The sequence below is a fragment of the Gorilla gorilla genome, chromosome 16 (genome assembly GCF_029281585.2).
Source record: "Gorilla gorilla gorilla isolate KB3781 chromosome 16, NHGRI_mGorGor1-v2.1_pri, whole genome shotgun sequence".
In the NCBI taxonomy this organism is placed as follows: Eukaryota; Metazoa; Chordata; class Mammalia; order Primates; family Hominidae; genus Gorilla; species Gorilla gorilla.
Window position 1 is genome coordinate 33519548 of NC_073240.2, and position 24020 is coordinate 33543567.

The 24020-nt window shown below is 42.1% G+C and overlaps 1 protein-coding gene across 2 annotated transcripts in view; it reads left to right on the plus strand.

The window, feature by feature from the left end:
* SCG5 (secretogranin V) overlaps nucleotides 1–6436 on the plus strand; it is a 55481-nt gene extending 49045 nt beyond the window's left edge. For both annotated transcript variants that reach the window (XM_019010967.4, XM_004055902.5), the window contains exons 5-6: nucleotides 1053–1106; nucleotides 5855–6436. In XM_019010967.4, coding sequence (XP_018866512.1) covers nucleotides 1053–1106; nucleotides 5855–5950 — 150 coding nt within the window. In that variant the 3' untranslated portion in view covers nucleotides 5951–6436. The remainder of the gene's footprint in view (nucleotides 1–1052; nucleotides 1107–5854) is intronic.
* Nucleotides 6437–24020: the final 17584 nt, after the last annotated feature.

Genomic DNA, 24020 nt, shown 5'->3' on the forward strand with positions numbered 1-24020 from the left:
TAATGAATGTGAAAAATGATGAAGCTCATTCTTGGCATTTGTCATTTTCAATTCCAAATCTATCACTAAAAATAAGTCTTTATAAGTGGACAGCTCAGAGGATACCTGTTGTATAAACTTGTTCCTTACCAGAACTCTGTCGTTCTCTTTGTTTTTTTTTTTCTTAATGTCAGAGTATTTTATTTAGAACAAAACGAATCACCTCTTTTATACATCATTTTCCTCCAGATAAAAAAAATCAAATAAATAAAACAACAGAAGTAAAGCCCCCCCTCCCCGCCACCAAATCCCCTTCTCCCTTTCTGCCTTCAGGTTAAGTGTTCTGTCTTTTATAATCTCAGTAGAAGGGAAATCTGTTGAGCATGTGTCTGATATTCTAGAGCTCATTGAAGCCCACTGTGTGTTTGAAATACAGCAATGTGTGGAAACACTTACACAAACTGTGGTAACAGAGCCCTGCCCCCCGACCCAACATAACTTTCCTTTCTGCCAAGAAGTTTTTTGGCAGTTTTTAAAAGGTTCACTCTATTAAAAATGTTATAGACCAAATGGTTTTCCAATTGTCTTGACTGGGGGCACTGACTTACGCCACAGACAAAATGGTTGCAGAAGTCAGAATGTCTCGTTTATTTACACAGGGGATTGTTGTTAATAGTCAGACACTACTCTAGAGAGCAGTTTATAAAAAGGGAGTTAGATACAAAAATAAATGAGATAAAATTATTTGTTTTAAACAAAGGCTGTTCAAAGTGAGGAGATGGGTTTCCAGCACCCTTCATGTTTTAAAATGTCGTATTTCCCTGTTTATGTGATTGTTGATGACACTGGTGTGCCTCAGGGCATTGCAGAGGACTTTATTAAAAGCCGAACCACCACCAGCTTTTCTCTTGTGGTCTATCTTTCTGACACGACATTCCTTTCATCTAGTTTTGTTTCCAAAATATGTGTATGCAAATATCTAGGGGACACACCACGTATTGCTTTTAAAATAGACATTCACCAAATTTGATCCATACTTCTGCATTTTTTGTTTTCTTTTCTCCCCATTCTAGAACAAGAAACTCCTTTACGAGAAGATGAAGGGAGGAGAGAGACGAAAGCGGAGGGTAACACGTGCCTGGCTGGATTGTTGCTGGGATGCTTGGAGCTTTCTGAGTGGGGCAGTGAACAGGCTGAAACCCTCGCTTGTTGGGAAGTCACAGAATCCTCCCTTGTGTAGTCCTGAGAAACACTGGTCCGTGTGACAAGGGCCACACCCAGAAAGTCTGTCCTTGGTTTCTGCGATGGCTTCCCCAGGCTTTAGCAGATGATTTTTAGTGGAACGCCCAGTCTGTAGTGATTTTAGCAACTCCATTCCGTTCAGGAAATGTGTATTGCTTCCCCCATCAGTGTGGGACATATCTGGGGGGACATGAGGGTCTGTCTGCCCTCCCAGGGTCTGTAGGCCAGTGGGGAAAACTGATCACACATCTGCATCAATTCTATAAAAACACAGGACAGAAACAGGGAAGTGCTGAACTGCATGCTCCAGGAAATAATTTTGAAGGAATTCGGGAGCAAAAGATGAGATGAACAAACTTAATTTCTCCTATGTATCTTTTTTTCTTGGCCTAGCCAGACTGATGTAAAATCTACTAGATCTGTAATATTTGTTTGCTGTCTGTTGAATTTACTGCAGGCTTAGTTTTTAACCATCCCAGGGCTGCCCAAGGTAAGAACTTGGTCTAGATACTCCACATTTAGCTACTTCATATACAGTGTGGCCTCACGTAAAACTCAATGTCACATTTGCTTTGGCTTTCCAGGGTATTTTATAGCATCAAGACTTGATAAGTGATCAAGGTCCATTCTGCTAATCCACTGGTACCTTACTAGTCAGAAGGGCCTGGCCACCTACCTCCCTCTTTATCTGATCAGATGAAAGTGGGAGAAAAAACAACCCCACTGTTACATGGTAAAATGCTATGAGATAGTGACCATTTTAGTTAAAACATACAAACCTAAGCACGTACTCAAAGCCACTGACTATTTATTCAGAAGAGCAAGTGCCTGGATCCTCACAAAATTTGGGAATCTGGGCAGTGGTAATTGTGGCCATTCTGAAGGGTTTTGCCAAATCCGGTCAGAGAGAGCTTCAAGAGGTGTGGATTTTCTGGCCTCAGCATCAGTCCTCAGGCCCCCATAATAGAAGGTTCCAAGCCCCTGTACTGCCTGACAAAACACAGAAGACATACAGCAATTTTCTACGCAAGAAGTAGAAAATTTTTACCTCTGGAAACAAATCTTTTTTGAGGAGAGTTAACGGAGTTATTAGGGGTTTTTCTTGGTGATTACAGCTTCCAATAGCAGATGGTGACAGAAAGGGTCCAAAGGGTATAATGTGGTCTTGAGGGAACATCAAGAAATTCTATTCTAGGAACTCAAAATACACATAATTTACCAGTAACATGGCTTGAATATCTCCCTACAACACAACAAGAACATTTCCAAATAAGAGCAATGACTGACCCAAAATGAATAACTTAGCTTGAAACTTTAATTGTCTCTACTTCCTGGCCCACCATTCCTTCTGCCCTGACTCAGTGAATGACCCTGGTCACGATTTAGGTCATTTTTCCATGAGACTAGTGATTACCAAAACTCGGAATGCTGGCTAAGACACATGCTATAAAGGATTTTACTTTAGCCTCAATTTCCTCCACATAGGAAAGGCTTAGAATTTAGGAAAACAAGGGTCACTTTGACCCAGAGATATCAAGTTCTTCCTGTTCTTGGGCATCTACAAAGACCCATTCTCATGCCATCAACCATGGGCCTCTCTGGATTGATAAGGAAGCATGTTGGCCCTGCCCATCATCAGGTCTCAGGTGATGTTCCCATCTTGATTAAAGACATTAACACTGCCCCACCACCACCCCCAGTACATGAATCAATATAAAGAAACTATATGCTTTCTTTTTTGAACAATGAAGTCTTCCTTCGGTGAAGCTCAGCATCTGCTGTGAGTTTCCAGAGGACATTGTAAGCAAAGATCCAATCCCAGTGGTTCTTCCAGTTGTGAAATGGGAATCATGTTCTCTGTGTGCCCTACCCAGTCTCTTGCCCAAGTGAGAGAAGACAAATATAGAAGTGCCTTGAGTTTTTCAGAGCACAATTAAAGCCAAGGCTCAGCTGGGCATGGTGGCTCACGCCTGTAATCCCAGCACTTTGGGAGGCCAAGGAGGATGGATCACCTGAGGTCAGTAGTTCAAGACCAGCCTGGCCAACATGGTGAAACCCCATCTCTACTAAAAGTACAAAAATTAGCCGGGCGTGGTGGTGTGCTCCTGTTATCTCAGGTAGTCGGGAGGCTGAGGCAGGAGAATCGTTTGAACCTGGGAGGTGGAGGTTGCAGTGAGCCAAGATCATACCACTGCACTCCCGCCTGGGTAATGGAGTGAGACTCCATCTCAAAACAAAGCAAAACAAAACAAAAACAAACCCAAAGCTCATTATTATTATTCCTAAGTGCTGGATTCAATACTCAGTTAAATATTTATCAAAAAAGTTCACCTGATTCCTCTTTTTACCTCCTCATTAATTTTTCCCCTCCCTTCCAACCTTTGCATGTTGTAGGTCTGGGCAGGACTTCTCCCATGAGAGATAGATTCTCCTCAGAGTTGCAACCAAGCCCCATATGGCTTTGAACAACTTTATGTACTCACCCAAATCCAACTGAATTCCTCATTGCTTCACAAATGAAATGTCAATATACCTTTAAATGACTGTGAACTTTTAAACTCTTAAGCTGTATCTTGTTAATATTTGAGCTCTACTATTGATCTTATTTAAACAGTTTATGAACCTTTTAATCTCATATTTGATAAACTTGAACCTCTCATATCCTCCTTTAACATATTAGAATTTTTGGAATAAATATTACTAAATAAAATTCTGATATGATCCCCTGGGGTAGGCCAAACCACTGTAATTGATAAAAGGAATTTTTATTATTTTAAATATTTCTAAGATGAATTCTCAGCAAGGTGTTGTCTTGTGACATGTCACTTTTCAAATGTCTGAGGACATTGCTCACTTTGTAATTCTCACCTACTTTGTGATGCATCTTTGCAGAGTGAGTCGGACCTTTCACGATTCATGCGTTTAGCAGTCAGAATGTGAAAGAACATTTGTAAATGCTAAACTCAGGTTTCATTCCTTCTCTTTTGAAGAATGTCTGCTCACCTTTCAAGAGTCATGGCAGGTTATATCATGGACAAGAGAGCTCCACCTGTGAACAGCCTCCATTCATACATGGGGATTGAGCATGCAACAGGGATTGCTGATCGTTTGTAACTACAGCTTCTTTCTTTCTTTTTTTTTTTTCTTTTTTGAGATGGAGTCTCGCTCTGTCGCCCAGGCTGGACTGCAGTGGCGCAATCTCGGCTCACTGCAAGCTCCGCCTCCCAGGTTCCTGCCATTCTCCTGCCTCAACCTCCCAAGTAGCTGGGACTACAGGGGCCCACCACCACGCCTGGCTAATTTTTTGTATTTTTAGTAGAGACGGGGTTTCACCGTGTTAGCCAGGATGGTCTCGATCTCCTGACCTTGTGATCCGCCCGCCTAGGCCTTCCAAAGTGCTGGGATTACAGGCGTGAGCCACCGCGCCTGGCTACAGCTTCTTTCTTATATTTTTGTTCCATTTTTGGAAGGCAACTTCAATAAACAAACATCTTCCAAAACTTTTGAATTTTTCTTCTGCTTGCTAAATACTATTTTGTAAAGTTTCAATTACTAGTTCGAATCCACACCTCAATAAATAGATATGTATTAGAGAAGGAATGGAAAAATATTTACTCATTAAGAATACCAACACATGAAAGTGATTTCAGAGTACGGAGTCTTGAGTCAAAAACAAAGGACCCTTCCCGGAAGCTTCCTTTTTTGCTTCAGTTTTTGAATTTGACTGAAGGAAGGTGGAAGTGATCGCTTGAGCCCCTAATGAATTCTCCTTAGTAAAATACTGGCGAGGAAGAATCAATCCCAGCAACAGGATGATCTGGGACCAATCTTCAGATGTTAATTCCCACTTGGCCCTACTCTTCTCCTTTAGAACATTTTTCTTGCAAAATATAATTTAATGCATTTCAGATTCCCTTTCCTACCTAAACAGGGCCATAGAATAATAATTATCTTTCTTATGGGTCTTGGTATCTAAATTAGTAGCAAGGACTTATGAGCTGGTTTACTGCACATCTTTTCACCAAAAATAATAATTTTTAAAAAGACCACATTGTATCTGATAAAGAGCTCTATAGTTGTGTGGAAAACACAATTAGAGACATCTATCAGTCAGAAAATGTTTCATAGGCCACTGAGGTATTAATTAGTACACTGGAGTAATTGTTTGGTAGTTGGTAGGTGCCACTGGTTACATTGTTGTTAACCTAATAGGCCAGAAACAATTCTTTTCTTTTCTTTTTTCTTTTTTTTTTTTAAGACAAAATCTTGCTCTGTCGCCCAGGCTGGAGTGCAGTGGCATGACGTCTGCTCACTGCAAGCTCCGCCTCCCGGGTTCACGCCGTTCTCCTGCCTCAGCCTCCCAAGTAGCTGGGACTACAGGCGCCCACCACCACGCCTGGCTAATTTTTTGTATTTTTAGTACAGACGGGGTTTCACCGTGTTAGCCAGGATGGACTCGATCTCCTGACCTCATGTTCTGCCCACCTCGGCCTCCCAAAGTGCTGGGATTACAGGCGTGAGCCACCGCGCCCAGCCCCAGAAACAATTCTTGTTCATTTCTTTTCTGAGATGTCTGTATCTGATGTTCACATATAACACCAAACCACATGGTTTTTGTTTGTTTGTTTTCCAGAGTGTCAATCCATATCTACAAGGACAGAGACTGGATAATGTTGTTGCAAAGAAGTCTGTCCCCCATTTTTCAGATGAGGATAAGGATCCAGAGTAAAGAGAAGATGCTAGACGAAAACCCACATTACCTGTTAGGCCTCAGCATGGCTTATGTGCACTTGTAAATGGAGTCCCTGTGAATGACAGCATGTTTCTTACATAGATAATTATGGATACAAAGCAGCTATATGTAGATAGTGTATTGTCTTCACACCGATGATTCTGCTTTTTGCTAAATTAGAATAAGAGCTTTTTTGTTTCTTGGGTTTTTAAAATGTGAATCTGCAATGATCATAAAAATTAAAATGTGAATGTCAACAATAAAAAGCAAGACTATGAAAGGCTCAGATTTCTTGCAGTTTAAAATGGTGTCTGAGGTTGTACTATTTTGGCCAAGTCTGTAGAAAGCTGGCATTTGATTTTGATTATGTAGTTCATCCAGCCCTTGGGCATTGTTATACACCAGTAAAGAAGGCTGTACTCAAGAGGAGGAGCTGACACATTTCACTTGGCTGCGTCTTAATAAACATGAATGCAAGCATTGGCATATGGAGTTTTCTTTTTAAAGCATTATAAAGAACAATTTCTTTGTTTAATAGAACAACCTGATCTACATATATGATAGTATATGATCCAAACAATAATGCTGTGAACTTAATGGGTCTGGTATTATCCCCATTTGACAGATGGTAGAACTGAGATGCATTCAACACACTGAGATACATTCAACACACCATTGGGAATCATCAGCAAAATCCAGCATGAAGAGACTCTACAGGATAAGTAGCCTAGATTTTTCCAACAAATAAATGATAGGAGGGAAAAATGGTGGGGTACTATCATAGATTTTAAAAGGCTTAAGAGACATACGAGCCAAATATAATGTGTGTGGGTCTTATTTGCATCCTGACTCAAAGAAAAGCATTGATCAGACAGTCAGGGAAGTTTGAGTAGTAACTGAATATTTTGGTATGATTCAAGTGTTACACGGTATTATATTATGGCTATTTTTTTAAAAGAGCCCTTATATCTTAGGGATAAATATTGAATTATTTACAGATGATATGATGTCTTGGATTTCTTTAAAATAATCCAGTGGTAGTGATGAGGTGGAGGGCCGGGAGGGAATGGGGATATAGATAATCAAGACTGGCCATACACTGATAACTGTTGAAGCTGGGTCAAGGGTACTTGGGAGTTAATTGTACTTCTTATATCTTTTTTTTTGTTGCTTTTTTTTTGTTTTTGAGACAGAGTCTTGATGTATCACCCAGGCTGGAGTACACTGGTGTGATCTCAGCTCACCACAACCTCCACCTCCCGGGTTCAAGCGATTCTCCTGCCTCAGCCTCCGGAGTAGCTGGGATTACAGGTATCCACGACCACACCCTCTAATTTTTGTATTTTTAGTAGCGACTTGGTGTCATCATGTTGGCCAGGCTGCTCTCAAAACTCCTGACCTCAAGTGATCCGCCCACCCCGGCCTCCCAAAGTGCTGGGATTACAGGCATGAGCCCTCGCACCTGGCTTGCACTTCTTATTTCTATGTTTGTATGTATTTGAAAAATTCAACAATAGAACCACAGTTAATGGTTAAAAAGTAAGAGTAGATCATGGTAAGAACTGGCCTGGAGTCCGGGTGTGGTGGCGCATCCCTGTAATCCCAGCTACTTCGAAGGCTGAGGCAGGAGAATTGCTTGAACCCAGGAGGCAGAGGTTGCGGTGAGCCAAGATCGTGCCATTGCATTCCAGCCTGGGCAACAAGAGCAAAACTCCGTCTCAAAAAAAAAAAAAAAAAAAAAAAAGAACTGTCCTGGGTCGGGTGCGGTGGCTCACGCCCGTAATCCCAGAACTTTGGGAGGCTGAGGCAAGTGGATCACCTGAGGTCAGGAGTTCAAGACCAGCATGGTCAACATGGTGAAACGCTGTCAATACTAAAAATACAAAAATTTATCCAGGCGTGGCGGCAGGTGCCTGCAATCCCAGCTACTCGGGAGGCTGAGTCAGGAGAATTTCTTGAACCCGGGAGGCGGAGGTTGCAGTGAGCTGAGATGGCACCACTGCACTGCAGCCTAAGTGACAAGAGTGAGACTCTGTCTCAAAAAAAAAAAAAAAACTGGCCTGGAAATAGCAATGTTGGACAAGGTAGAATAAGGCTACATAAGGCTGTGGACAATGTGAGGAAGTGAAAAAGGAAGGTGAATGAAGAGTTGTCCCAGGGTGCTAGGGAAGTAGCAGAGGGATCCACGGGAGAGAAAATCTGGCTGGGGCTAGTGGTGATGAACTAGATAAAGTCAGAGTGGCTGGAGGGAGCAGGGATTTTCCTGGAAAAAAAAATAGGAAACTTAGAGGCAGGAGACAAGGAGAACCTCCATTAGACAGACTCAGAAAGGCCCTTTCTTTCTGAATGGAGTCAGCTGGGCATCTGCAGCACAGACAGAGGGATTTGCCTGTGGGCTGGAGAGGGTCATTACCTCCTATCTCAGTCTTCCCACAATGCTCCAGCTGAGGATCTTTGAAACCAGAAAGGTGGTTGTAGTCACCCCAGAGACATGTGGAGAACAAAAGAAGAGGATGGTGCTAGCACCACAGCCATTCATCCTGATTGAACTCCCACTGTGGACACAGCCAGCTGGAGCCTCAGAGCAGTCACACAGCATGAGGAGGGGTTTACAATGGGGTCATTCTAGAAGAGAATTTCCTCTGTTCTTGCTACTGGGAGAGAGAAAATAGATTGTTGAGTGTTTCCTACAGAGTTTGTGCAAAGCCATCCTCCTCTCCCACTGCCTTCAAAGTGAGTCGCGTGCCAGGTCACCAGGCTGAGTCTTCTAGGGATGGCTCTTCCAAATGTGTTCACACCCAAAGATGCAGTGTTCCGGAACAGACCTGGAGATTCCTGAAGGGAGCAATTCAGAGTTGGAAGTGTTTCTGCCAGTGAGTTGGGGGTCTGTCTGGGTTGGGCAGCTACCTGGAGGTGATATGAGCTTGGAAAACTGAGTCATCCACTCGATCCACAGTTCCACAGTCACTGCCACACAATGAGGAGCAGCATGATCCCCACTCCACACTTCCCAAGACTCCTGGAACAGAATTCTATTTCTTTGGCAAGCCTGCGACGAGGACCTTTCCTATTTACTCAGCTAGGCACAAAGGAATAGCAGAAACATCTTTTCTCCTCCTCTTTCCTTTGAAACCTTTGAGAGATACCAAGCGTCACATATAAATCTCACAGATACCAGCCACAGGGTTAGGGCCTGGAGAACGAAACCCTCCAGATTCCCTATCTGCCACAGGATCACATGGTGATCACTAAGGTGCCACTGCCTTGGCCAGGGGGACAGGAGAGCCAGGAAAATGGGAACATTTATTAAAAATAAATTATCAGCCAGGCACAGTGGCTCACGCCTGTAATCCCAGCACTTTTGTGATCCAGCCAAGGTGGGCGGATCACCTGTGGTCAGGAGTTCAAGACCAGCCTGACCAACATGGTGAAACTCCGTCTCTACTAAAAATACAAAAAAAAAAAAAAAAAATTATCCAGGCTTGGTGGTGCGTGCCTGTAATCCCAGCTACCTGGGAGGCTGAGTCAGGAGAATCACTTGAACCCGGAAGGTGGAAGTTGCAGTGAGCCGTGATCGCGCCATTGCACTCCAGCCTGGGCAATAAGAGCGAAACTCCGTCTCAAAAATAAATAAATAAATGAAATAGATTGTCAGCTAGAGGAACTCATTCTTCTAGCTGCGAGTGGGTAGGGGAGGACATGGTTAATTACTTCTCTCTTATGATCCCTTTTTGTGTTCCTGTGGGACCCCACGCATACTTTCATACAGTCCCTGAAACGGGGCATAATGATAAGAGTTACTCTATATACATAACAAGCTCTGTATACATTGTTCATTTAAACATCCCTCCCTACATTTTATAGATGAAGCAATTGAGGCAGACGGATTCCATGACTTAACCAAAACTCCTCAATTAGTATGTGGCAGAGTTAGAACTTGAATTTAGGTCTCTGGGACTCCACAGTAGACACTCTCCCCTGTACCACACTACCACCTGTTAAAAGAGAAACCTTAGACAAATTAAATTGAACAGACTTTAACTGAGTAAAGAGCAATTTGCAAAATAGGTTCAGAGAGACTCTGCACTGTCATGTGGTTGAAGACAACCGATGGACAGCAAAAGGAAAGTGAGGTACACAAAACAAAAGTGAGGGACAGAAACAGCCGTATTGGTTACATTTCAGTGTTTGCCTTATCTGAACATGGTTTGAACAGTTGGCCACCTTTGGCCGAATCTCAGTGATTGGCACAAGAGTAGGTTACAGCCTGTTTACACATCCAGCTAGGTTACAGTTTGCTATGTACAGAGAAAACTTTAGGCTGAGTTTTCACTATGTAAGGAGGCAGCTTTGGGCTGAACTTAATTTAGCACACCCAATACTTGTTTACTTATTATATATGTGCCTCATTCAACTGGGTTATAAGCTCCTTGAAGCCATAGGCTGTGTCTCATTTTTCTTTTTATCTTGATATCTTGCACACGGCCTAACAAAGGCAATAATAACTGCTGAATGAATGAGCATGATGGAATGTTTTAAAGAAGTCATAAAAGGTAAATCATCTTAGACTGTGTACAGAGGGAAAGGTGGAATTACCTCTCACTTTGGTGGGATTTACAGATCAATGTGAAGTTGTGAACATGGTTCTCAAGTCTTTCTTTTTTTTTTTGAGACGGAGTCTCGCTCTGTCGCCCAGACTGGAGTGCAGTGGCACGATCTCGGCTCACTGCAAGCTCCGCCTCCTGGGTTCATGCCATTCTCCTGCCTCAGCCTCCTGAGTAGCTGGAACTACAGGCTCCCACCACCACACCTGGCTAATTTTTTTGTATTTTTAATAGAGACGGGGTTTCACCACGTTTGGCAGGATGGTCTCGAACTCCTGACCTTGTGATCCGCCCGCTTCAGCCTCCCAAAGTGCTACGATTACAGGCGTGAGCCACCGTGCCCGGCCCTCAAGTCTTTCATAGAATCAGCCAGTAGAACTACTCGCTTCTTTTCTGAGTCACTGCTCAAATGTCGGTAGTTCAGGAAGTGTCAAGGCACAGAGTTCCTGCCAAATATCTCAATTTGCTGCACACCATGACGGCTGTGCATGATTCATTTATTAGGGAGACAGACCAGATGCGTGGGACGGCCCTGCTCACCATCAAGGCAGTTCTGTGGGCAGACAGAGCACTGGGTTCTGCTGTGGGTTTTCATCGACCAGTGTTCCCTCTCTGACCATGGGATAGCCACATGGGCAGTGCAGAAGGCATATCCCAGCCCTTCACTGGTATCATGTGCTGTGGCAACAGCCTTGGGGATTAGAACAGAGAAACCTGGGGAAACATTGGCCACTCTATGAGGAGCAAACTTGGAGGGTAGGAGGAAAGTCCTAAGGAGGGGTCAGGGAAGCATCCAGGCCATCAACTTTCAAAGTGCTCCGGGACATAATTTAGAAAGTCAATTGGCACACCTAGCCAGGAGTATATCTTGAGAAAGTAGTATTCTTTGAAGCCTCCTGAAGCCTGGGTTTTACCAACAGCCTAGTCCTGGGCAAGATTCAGGGAGCTTGTACTTCACATACTCAACTTTCTGTTTCTAAAGGGACAGGAGACTACCAAGCCTTTTTGGCCATCAGGCTGCTCTTCCAAAATTGTCTGGTGACTTAAGTGTAGGTGAATCAGAAACATGTGGATCAAATTTCCTGCTAAAATACACATGGGTTTGGCAATTAAAAGAAAATGTGTAGAATATGGCAGATTTGGTGGCCAGAAAGCCCCGTGAGAAGGCAAGGGCCACTGAAAATTATCATAACTATATAGTAAAAGAAAACTTGATTCCAAATGGGCACAGAGGAATCCATGGAGAAAGTTGGTAAGACATTTGTGGGTGTCACACATCGGCTTCTGAAGTCCACAAGTAAAGGCAGGGTGTTTGCAAAGGTTCTTGTAGAACCATGTCCTTGAATTTGGGTTTAAAAACTTATTAACTTATAAGTTGCAAAAGAAAGGCTCTTTTAGAAAAGAGCTGCTATAAGATGGGCTGAGTTAGAAAAACCTAACAGCCCATCCTAATAGACTGAATGTTCTATTGTTTGATGAATGTTATGTGCCAGTAGAACTTGTTGATAAGCCATTCTTCCCAACAGAAACCATAACTATATACACAGGAAACAAAAATATTTGTAATGGCTTTTAGCAGTGGCAACTGAACACCTGAGGAGTGAGACGCATCTTAATAAAGCCCATTTGGAAACTATAGTGACTTCCCCACAAGGTGTCACCTTCCTTGATAGGACTCATCACAATACCATTCATTTATTCATTCAGCAGTAACTTATCAAGGATCTATTCTATGTGCCAAATACTGAGCTATATTCTGGGACTGGGGAGTCTTACTAAAGAGGTATAAGATATAGGCTCTTCCTTCATGGAGTTTAAAGCACATTTGCAACCATAAATATTCAGCTATTTGTACACTATTATTACACACTTGATCCCATGGCATCACAGTTTAACACAGTAGTTAGATACAAAAACTTTGTAATTAGATTTGCATTTGACTCTGGGTTCTGTGACTTACAAGTTGTGTGGCCTTGAGCAAATAATTCCATCTCACTAAACCTTAGTTCTTTCATGTAACCAATGGGAAAGGTAATACTTACCTTATATTGATGTGAAGATCCTGTGATGTGAAATTCCCTGCAATACAGCACCTGTGTTAAACCTCGATTTAGATGCCAAATTCAGAATTCATCAGATTTCAGTGCAAGAAACAAACTCTTTACTCTGGATATTTCCATATGAAAGGGATTTAATGCAAGGAATTATGTGCTTACAAAATTATTTAAAGATGTGGAGGAGCATGAGGCAGGGATCCACAGTTGGGTTTAACCAGTTCAAGGTCATGCACATAGCTGGAATCCAGAGGTCAGGAAATAGTGGTTGGTGTCACTGCCACCACTACATCACTACCAATGATGTGTGATACTCCCAAAGTCATTGTCTTGACACAAGAATGGTGAGTCTGCCTGCAGCTACCATCTGTCATAGCAGAAACAGCAGCAGAAAAATAGATGTTTTTCTTTCTCTTCCAACTTCAACATCTGTGGGAGTGCATCTATTTGGTGTTCCAGTTTGCTTCCAAAATCCTGTCTCCTGAGGAGTCAGGTATCAGCTACATCAGGGGTTCCCAACCCCTGAGCCACCAACCAATACTGGTCTGTGATCTGTTAGGAACTGGGCCATTCAGGAGGAAGTGAGCCCCGGTCGAGTGAACATTACCACTTGAGCTCTGCCTCCTGTCAAATCAGTGGCAGCATTAGATTCTCATAGGAGTGCAAACCCTATTGTGAACTGTCCACGTGAAGGATCTAGGTTGCACACTCCTTATGAGAATCTAATGCCTGATAATCTGAGGTGGAACAGTTTCATCCCAAAACCATATGCCCCTTGCCATCCATGGAAAAATTGTCTTCCACAAAAATAGTCCCTGGTGCCAAAAACGTTGAAGACCACTGATCTATATTTTCCATATAGGGTTAGCCAAAACCCAGGTAAGCTGAAGCTCTATGAAAATTCAAAGTAGAGCCCAGCTGTCCTGATCTCAGTTTTACCATCAATTTACTATCTTATAATAGCTCCAAAGGAGAAAAGTGAAAAACCGTAGAATTTTAGAGATCATTTTTTCCCGCCTTCCTGGTTGATAAAGTAAGAAATAGTGCTTGAAAGAAGATGAATAATCACAGCACAGATGTAAACCAAACTCAAACTTTATCATTAGGATTGGCATAGGAACCATCCCCATGACATAGACCCCAAAAGTACAATGGTATGAATGAAAAAGTTGACAGCGGAGGCTGATCTTTACCATTTTTCACTATGCTTGGCTTTTTTGTTGTTGTTGATTTTTGAGTTGGAATGTTAGCTTATTTATCCTCCACAGCTTTTGGAAGATTTCAGCCTGGCTCATCCTATGTTAGAGTGTCTGACAGGGGAATAATGCGTGGTATTTAGATGGCACCAGTTATGCAAGAAGGTCAAATTTCTTTGCAATTAGTCTGTCGTACTCCAGAAAGCCCTGAGAGACGCTGGGGTAGGAGAGAGGGAGTTATCTTCATTTAACAGCAGATAGACTTAGGAAGCGGCGGGGGCCAATGAAAAAGCAGGAACGAGAATGGCAAAATGTCCCAACACTATCTCCCTTCCCCCACCAACAACCCAGGAAACATTTTCCAAATCACTTTCTACATATGCCTTGACTGTTGATTCATCAAAGATGTCTTCAGTAGATTCACAACTCAAACCACATTGCGGTATTTAAGTAAAGGGGAGCATTGAAAATGTGAATATAGTATTTCTTCTATTTTTGCAAATGGATGTGTTTGATACCAAACACTGTCAGCAGCTAATACTATTACTATGTTTGCTAATCTGCTCAGATCAGCTGGGCACACAACCAAAGCCCATAACATTCCTGAGTCAAGTATGATCAGATGCTCCCAAATGCAATTTGCCTTCTTCCCTCGCATCATAAGAGAAAAGGCTTTTGTTGGATATGTTTTGTGAACACCAAAGAGAGTAAATAGCTTTTTGAAGAAGCCAAAGTGTTTTCCTCCTGATTCATTGTGAATGCCTGCAAGAGTGTTTCCTTTTAAGTTAAAACAATTTACGAATTCTTCCTACTAAATCAATCTACATATTTTTATCACTGCTATTTTTAATAAGTAACTTTTCCTTCTGAAAATTTATTTCACTTTGCCCCAACCTTTCTGTGATTCTTGGGAGACAAGAAACAGAGTTCATTTAAAACACTCTTGTTTATGATGGATGAAACCACAAACTTTGTGTGATGTTAACCCACTCACAGAAGGAGAATCTGAACTTCAGAGTATTTTGTGTTTGGAGAGAAGGCCCACTAAGGGAAATGGGCTCACTTCAATTCAATATATTATAGGAAGGAAAAGATCAAGGAAGAGCTGGTCTTAAAACTGTCAAAATATAAGAATTTGATGGGAAGAAAGAAGGAAAACAGAGCAGTTGGAAATGCAAAGATAAAAGAACTGGATCCAGACATGTCTATGTAATTTCCCAGAAATGGAAATTGTACTGGCAATTTGGAAAGAGATATCGAAAAACAATATACATTAAATGTTGAGCTTTTCTTGCAGCAATGCACTTGGAAGGCTCTTAGAACACATGGCATAATGGTATTATGATTCATCTACATATGGCCTGATCCTTGGTGACTGATGAAAGGGGAAACCAAGTTTCATAAGGAATCAAACACAGAAGAGGAAGCTAAACACTTTTTTAGAGAAAAAAACTCTTTTAAGCTTCTAGGTCATCAGCAGAGTATTAACTAACGCAGCCTACTAAATTTGCATTGGGATAGATCACATATGTAATTTCCTTTAATTCTTCAATAACCCTGTGACATAGGCATCATTTTCTCTGTTTCCTGATAGCCCAAGAGTTGCCATCTCTAAAGCTGCTTAGGTAGTTGGTGGTTGAGCTTAGATGCAAACAGAATTCTTTCGCCACACCAGTGATTGTCAAACCTGGCTGCTTATCAGAATCATCTGGAGAGCTTTGTAAAAATACAGATTCTTGGGCCTCAGCCCAGGAAATTCTGATTCAGTAGTCTAGAGCAAGCTCTGGGGATCAATTTTTTGTTTCGTTTTGTTTCTCCAGTGACTCTGATACACAGTGAATTTGGGGAAACATTGCACACAATTGCAACCAGAAATGGTGTGAGAATGGGTGAATACAAAAGCCCCGGAGGGAAGGTTGTAGAACACAGGAACTCCACTGCTCTATGAGAAGCCTGCTAAACTACACCCAGCCATAAATAGTCTCACAAAAATCTACCAGATCTGAAAAACATGCTTCGACTTCACCTGAATTTATTTCTAAGACCCCAGACATTCCTAATCAGCCCATCTCCTCCCAGATGGCTCTGGAAACCACTCCTATCATTTGGAATTATGTTTTCAGAAGCCTCACAACCATGATAAAATGCTGTTGCCATAAGCATTTTCCTATCTCCTCAAGATGAATTAGATGAGCTACTTAGTCCTTCATCAATAAATTGTAAAGGGAGAGGCATTTGGAACTATGGATGCCCTTCAAATGTACTTGGCTAGTTACTTGCCTCTGTTTCCAAAAAGATTAAAACATAAACTGAAATAAGTGGCAAAACGTGCATCATTCCTGGCCACATATCCAAATATTCTTTCTCTTATCCAATATGGCTTTTTCCTTTGCATACTTTTTCACCAGGCTAAGAAAACTAAAATATCTTTCTACAACAAATCCTTAAGGTTTCCCAGAAACACAAAGCAATGGTGCATTATTTATTTCTTAGGAAATTTTACCATGTTATTTTTAGCAGAGTGCGTGTTACCCTGACACAGGCCATAAAACTTACTCACTTCTTTGGGGTCTGAGGAATGTCATCTTGTGACTGGTTTTACAGGGAGAAGTTATCGGGGTGCAGTTGCAGTTTCCAGAGTGAGTCTGTGCCATCATTGCCTCCGCTGTTATTCAGTGGGTGGGGCACCTGGAGCACAGGAATGTGCTCTCTGATTCCACGACAAAACTAAGGACTGAGGCTCCCCTAGGCTCAGTTGTAGATTTTGAGGCTCTTGAGTTTCAGTTCTCCAGTGAGTTCCAGGTAAAATGCAGAAACCAGGCCAGGTGCAATGGCTCATGCCTGTAATCCCAGCACTTTGGGAGGCCAAGATGGGTGGATCTCTTGCCCCCAGGAGTTCGAGACCAGCCTGGGCAACATGGTGAGACCCCATCTCTACAAAAAATACAAAAATTAGTGTGTGCCTATAGTCCCAGCTACTTGGGAGGCTGAAGTGGGAGGGTCATTTGAGCCTAGGAGGTCAAGGGTACAGTGAGCTGTGATCTCACCACTGCATGCCAGCCTGCTGGGCAAGGGTACAGTGAGCTGTGATCTCACCACTGCACGCCAGCCTGCTGGGCAAGGGTACAGTGAGCTGTGATCTCACCACTGCACGCCAGCCTGCTGGGTGAGAGTAAGAGCCTGTCTCAAAAAAAAAAAAAAAAAAAGAAGGAGGAGAAATCAGAAACAGAAGCAAGGCAGAAAGGGGGCTAGAGCAAGGGTTATAACATGAAGGAAAATAAGAACAGCTGCACTTTTAATCTATTCATTCAACAAAGGTCTGGGAGCATCTATGTACTCCAGGTGCCATGTAGAGGCCGGGGATTCAGTGAGCCACACAGAGACAGTTCTTGCCCCCACAGAGCTTACAGGCACATGGAGGAAACAGACAAAAACCAAGCAAATCTACAAATTGCATAATTTAAAAATTTGGTAAGATCCAGGAAGAAAGGGTGTTAGTCAAAGGAAGGACATGGCTTAATATATAAGTTAAGAAATGTCCAGGCTGGGCACAGTGGCTCACACCTGTAATCCAGCACTTTGAGGGGCCGAGGAGGGCGGATCCCGAGGTCAAGAGATTGAGACCATCTTGGCCCACATGGTGAAATCCCATCTCTACTAATAATACAAAAAAATTAGCCGGGTGTGGTGGCACATGCCTGTAATCTCAGCTACTCGGGAGGCTGAGGCAGGAGAATCGCTTGAACCTGGGAGGTAGAGGTTACAGAGAGCTGAGGTTGCGCCACTGCACTCCAGCCTGGTGACAGAGCAAGCCTCCATCTAAAAAACAAAACAAAACAAAACAAAACAAACAAAAAAGCAAAAAACAAAAAAGAAGAAGTGTCCAGTGGCTTTGGGTCAGCATCGGTGAAAGTGGGGAGAGCAATAAAGAAGCAATTGCAACCTTTTAGGTGAGAAATGACCGTGACCTGGACTTGGGGATGGGCCGTGAAGAGTCAGGATGGACTCAAGACAGCTACTGGACTGCCACTGGCCGCGACATTTTGGAGAAACTCTAGCAGTTAGTTCTTCCAACACAGTTCCTACAGGTGAAGGGATAAAAATAAAGACAGCGGGGGAAATGATGAGGAGACCTGGAGCACTTTAGTTACGATTCAACTCAGCCTGTGCTTAGGGCCACAGGCACTCAAAGAGGAGGAAGGAGACACTTTCTCCATGCAAGGAGTCTACAATTCACTGAAGAAGATGTGTCCAGCATACATGTAACTACAGTAAAGGAAAAATACGACAAGAATAATAGAAAAGGCAGAAGGCTCTGAGAAGGAGGCTTGAGGTCAGAGTAGGAATTCAACCAGAAGAGAGAAGGGTGGGAACTTCTGAGGGGAGGGAGGAGCAAGAGCAAACGTGTGAACATGGTGGTCTGTGGTATGTGCTCAGCTCCTGCTGGGCTCAAATGTTGCATGTGCACAGAGAACATTAGCTGGAGACCATCAGGCTGGCACTGAACACCAGGGGCAGGAGTGGATGCTTGCTACTCAGCTGTGCACTCCTCTCATGTTCTTTTCTACATGTGTGCAATTGAATGTCTGTGTTATATGTGCGTATTAAAAGCGAACTCTCACTTTGAAATTCTTCTTAGTGGCAAGATTCTTTTCTCTAGATTGACAGTGCAGAGCTCACATAGTAATCACTGCTGTTAAAATAGATATTTAGGACTATAGAGTTAAAGCTTAAATACCATTTAAGGGAAGCTGCTGTTATCTGAAATAATTTGTCTTTCTTATTTAAAAGAACCAATACCCTCCCTCCCTCTTTCCCTCCTTCCCTCCCTTCCTTCCCTTTTTCCTTTCTTCCTTCGTTGGAAGAGTGGAAACATAACGTGGGGTTCTGGCTAGTGTCCTGAGGTGTTGGCTAGGTAAACTTTTTGGAGTTGCTCGTGCCAGGAGACCAGCACATACATTTCTCTAGGGGAAGTACATCCTAATGATTCCACAGACATCCATGGATCACTCTGGCTAGCAGAGTAGCACTGCAAAAATCATTACGATTTTTTTTTTTCAGAAAGTTGTTCTACTTTGGCTTAATGTCCACATGACCAAGAATCACACTTTACAGTCTTTAAGGGCCTATCCCATGCTCAGCCACTTTCCTACAAAATCATGGCGACGTGGACAGGCAGACATGTGCACCTGGGAGCTTCTAAGATCCTGTCTGCTCAGGCTGATGCAGTGACCAGAGTCACCAGAAACCCTCTGCTCCATCTGGGAGACCCAAGAGAGATCATCTGGAAGCTGGTATCTGGGGACACACTGCTACATTGTCCAGTCCAAAGTCCATCAGCTTTGTTTTCTTTCTCTGTCACACGAACAAGTAAAACAGAGTGTAGAAACAAACACTGCAGGCAAGGTTACCTAGTCTCCTTGAAAAGGTTTCCTTCCTACTGGCTAACTTTCAACCTAAGAGAAAATGCAGCTCGATGCTCAACTGGTAGATTTTCTTTCACATTCTATTATACATGTGCATATAAAGGAATTTCTCTTACTATTGGTTTCTTCCTTCTCTGATCCTCTCTCCAAAGGCACCACATTTCTCCAGAGAGTGTGTCCCAAATGCCTCATGTCTACGGAGTTCTTTGCAAACATTAATAGACAAATGGTTAGTTTATATAAAGCACACATGTATTGCTCTGACATAAGCAGTGAGGAGCCCACAGTTTACATTTTTCATCTTTCTTTTAAAAAGGAATGAGAAATCGTATTCCAGATGATCCAACCTATTACGCTACGAAGGGAAGAGTGGAGAAGGAACCAAGATTGAAAGGAGATTTAAATTTGGACCCTTTGTGAGCCAAGTGCAGATTGGTATACAAGTTCACATTGATCTTTAGAAGGGAAAGCAGGTATTGAATTTGCTTTCCACCTTTAGCTCCATCCTTCTCTACCTTGAGAAGAAGCCCAAAATACTGAACTTACTTATAAGCTCCTAATTTTAAAGGTAGACTGATACAGGTTAGGTGCAGGGGCTCACGCCTGTAATTCCAACACTTTGGGTGGTTGAGGCAGGCGGATCTCTTGAGGTCAGGAGTTCGAGACAAGCCACAGTCAACATGGCAAAACCTTGTCTCTACTAAAACTACAAAAAAGAATTAGCGGGTCACGGTGGCGAGTGCCTGTAGTCCCAGCTACTCAGGAGGCTAAGGCAGGAGAATCGCTTGAACCAAGGAGGCAGAGGTTGCAGTGAGCTGAGATTGTGCCAATACACTCCAGCCTGGGTGACAGAGTGAGGCTCCTTCTCAAAAAAAAAAAAAAAAAATATATATATATATATATATAGAGAGAGAGAGAGAGAGAGAGACAGACAGACAGAGAGAGAGAGAGAGATAGAGAGAGACTGATACAGTCATTAATAACTAATGGCAATAAGGCAGGCTTCGGTTTTTGTAGGAAACCTCAAGACAGGCCATATGGGTTTTCTTTTTTTCTTTTTCTTTTCTTTTTTTTTTTTTTTTTTGAGATGGAGTCTCGCTCTGTCACCCAGGCTGGAGCGCACTGGCGCAATCTCGGCTCACTGCAAACTCCACCTCCCGGGTTCATGCCATTCTCCTGCCTCAGCCTCCCGAGTAGCTGGGACTACAGGCGCCCGCCACCATGCCCAGCTAATTTTTGTATTTTTAGTAGAGACGGGGTTTCACCGTGTTAGCCAGGATGGTCTCGATCTCCTGACCTCATGATCCACCTGCCTTGGCCTCCCAAAGTGCTGGGATTACAGGCGTGAGCCACCGTGCCCGGCGTCATATGGGTTTTCAATGGCCATGTGTTCAGCATTCTTTATGAGTAAACTCATGTGATATCGAAACCCATATTCCTCATATATGTGTTCATATTTTACACAACCAAATGTTTTGACAATACCAGCTATCAAATTATTTAAGTCATTTGGCACTTAGGAATAGTTTTCTTTCGTGAAAAAATAGTGGTATTTGAATACCAGTTCTAACAGTGTATGGTGTAGACTCTTGTTCACAGTATAGAGGGTAGAAGCTCAGTGTATGGAGCTCAGGGGTCAGCAGCTGTGACTGCTTCATATAGCTGTGTGCCCCTGAGACAGTCCTACAACCTCTCTAGACATCAGCTTCCTCATCTTTAAAACAGAACAAACAATAGTAGCAATTTCATAAGAGTGTTAAGGTAATTAAATTAGATAATGCACATAAAGCCTCGTGTTTGGTACACATTAAGTAATTAATAAAAGGCCACTTTAAGAAATGTATGTATACACACACACACACATACACACACACATTGTTAATCCTATAAGAGAAAATAAAGTGTTATAGTACTTTATTCATACAAGAGAATATTATACTACTCTTAAACTGATATTTTTGAAGAATTTTAATAATGTCCGCAAAAAATAATCAAAATATTAGGTTAAATTTAAAAGTTAAATAAAGCATCTTATTATATACAGCATCTTCTCTCTCTCTCTTTCTCTCACATACACATGCACACACACACATACACACACACTATATAATCAGAAGGAAATCCATATATGTACATATATATACAGTGTGTGTGAGCAAACAGTGGTTATTTGGGGATTGTGAGATTACGGCATATTTTAATTTTCTTTGTATTTTTCTCTATTTCCAAGTTTTCTGTGATGAGTTTGTAATATTTTTACAATAACTTCATATTATAAAATATTTTATAAGATGTAATGAATCAGTCCAAGTGACATATTAGGAGAGCGGCAGCAAGAGCAAAATCACGCGTATACTTCCATGCCTTCAAAAAAGGACACAAGAGTGAAAACGTGAATCCTAAAATGACTTCTAGTAAATAGCAGAGACATCAAGGAAACAAAGACTGGGAAGGGACTAAATAAGCCAAAAGTCAAAAAAAAAAAAAAAAAAAAAAAAGTGAGGAGCAGGATAGCCAGAGACAGTGGGGTAAAACCTTGCAACCTTCAGTTTAATAGGTACTTTCAACAGATCTTCCCCAAGGCACTAGCATTTTAAAATTGCATTAAAATGAGCTTTTTTCAAAGAGAAACCCTCCACCAAAAAAAATTTAGAAAATGAAGAACCACAAGCTATAAGGGAAAACACAAAAGTATTAACTGAATAAAGTCCCATCACATTTTTTTTTCCAAGAGTGAGGTCACATCAAAGAGCTCAAAACAAATACATTCGGTATAAACCTTTCAAACGTAACAGGTTACCCTGTCTGCAGACAAAGGAAGGAGCCTTGTTTCACACAGACTCTGTTACATTTAGGCACTGGGTATATGAATTTTGGCTGAGAAATACATTGCTGTCTCTGTCTTTCTGTCTTGTTTCACTCCCCAGTCTCTTGGATGGGAGTAACTACACATTTGGGCATCTTCTGGTCTCTTATTCTTAGCTTCTATCACTGCAGTGGAACCATCCTGAGAAGGGTAACTTTAGGTTAGCATGATTCTTGTAGTGCAGGCAAAAAAGAGCCAGAAGTGTTTGGTAAAACTATTTACTGGTTTTACAAAAAAAAAAAAAAAGTTGTTGTGCCATTTACTGGAAGGTATCACTCATTTTCTTTCCTGTCTTCCTCCTTCCCTTTCTCTCCCTTCTTTCCTTCCTTCCTCCCTCCATCCCTCTCTTTATCTCTTCCTCTATCTCTTTGTTTTCCCCTTATTTTCTTCTCCTCCCTTCCTCCCTTCCTTCCTTCTCCCTGTGCAAGTACTTATTTCATAGCTTTGTCAAGCATTTGCCGTGTGCCACCCCTGCGTTACCCAGAGTGAATATAAAGATACATGCGCGGTGGCTCACGCCTGTAATCCCAGGACTTTGGGAGGCCGAGGTGGGTGGATCACGAGGTCAGGAGATCGAGACCATCCTGGCTAACACGGTGAAACCCCGTGTCTACTAAAAACACAAAAAATTGGCCGGGCGTGGTGGCGGGCGCCTGTAGTCCCAGCTACTTGGGAGGCTGAGGCAGGAGAATGGCGTGAACGCGGGAGGCAGAGCTTGCAGTGAGCCGAGATCGCGCCACTGCAGTCCAGCCTCGGCGACAGATCAAGACTCCACCTCAAAAAAAAAAAAAAAAGATACATAAGACCCAACAGACGCTGATATTAGACTTACTGTTTTATTGTGTTAGCTCCCAGTTGAACTCTAGTATCTATGCAGACACTGATGTTTATTAGGTGCCTGGCACTTTCACAGAGCTTGTTTTACTTAATTCCAGCATCTACCCAGAAGTGGGTGTTATCACCATTCCTATAATACAGATGGTTGAATTTCAGCCCAGAGGCTTTAAATACCTAATTGAGACATTCAGCTTCTAAGGGGAAGTATCAGGAATTTACTCTGACTTTCCTGACTCCGAGTTCCGTGCTTTTTCCCACTGTGCCAGAACTATTGACTGTGAAGGATTATGTTCATAGTTTGAAGCCTTCACCTTTTGATACTGCACTGCACGTGGAGTATATGCAATAAATATGTGCATGAAATAGGGCATGAATTGTATTACAATGGGCCTGAATAACTCATTCTATATACCTGTATTTGGCAACATTGTCCAGAATTTTCACATGCACGTGCATTTTCCATACACAGGAAACTGGTTAGGCATAGACCTCAGACAGGTCAGCAGACATACACACTTACATAAGGGCTTGTTTGCATTCTGAAAGCATGCCTACTCAGATTGGAGCTGGTTACAAAGAACACATGGGAAGCAAAAATGTTCAGTTTACAAATGATGATCAAAATCACTCTTGAAATCATAATAGAAACATCACATTTGTTTTAAATTTGAGGGTTTAAAAAATTATCAACAGGTAGAGAGAGTTATCTAGCAAACACATCCATGTACGCATCACCCAGAAATTCAGATTGTCCACATTTTGTCATATTTCTTTCAATATTTTTTTTTAAGACATAAAATTTTTAAATGGTTTGTAATGTTGAAATTTCTTTTGTCGTCCATGCCTGATCCACCTCCTCCCCTCCTCATTCTGGTGAACATCATTAAAGGTATGGATTCCAATTCACTATTTATGCATGCACATGACCATATGTTTCACAAGCAATTTATGCTATTTTTATATGTTTACTATAAAATACACATAATGGTATCATACTACTTATATCATTCTGCAGCTTCCTTTTTTTTTTTTTTAAAAAAAGCATCTCTATGTTTTGAGCTCTATGTTAAAATATAAAAATCTA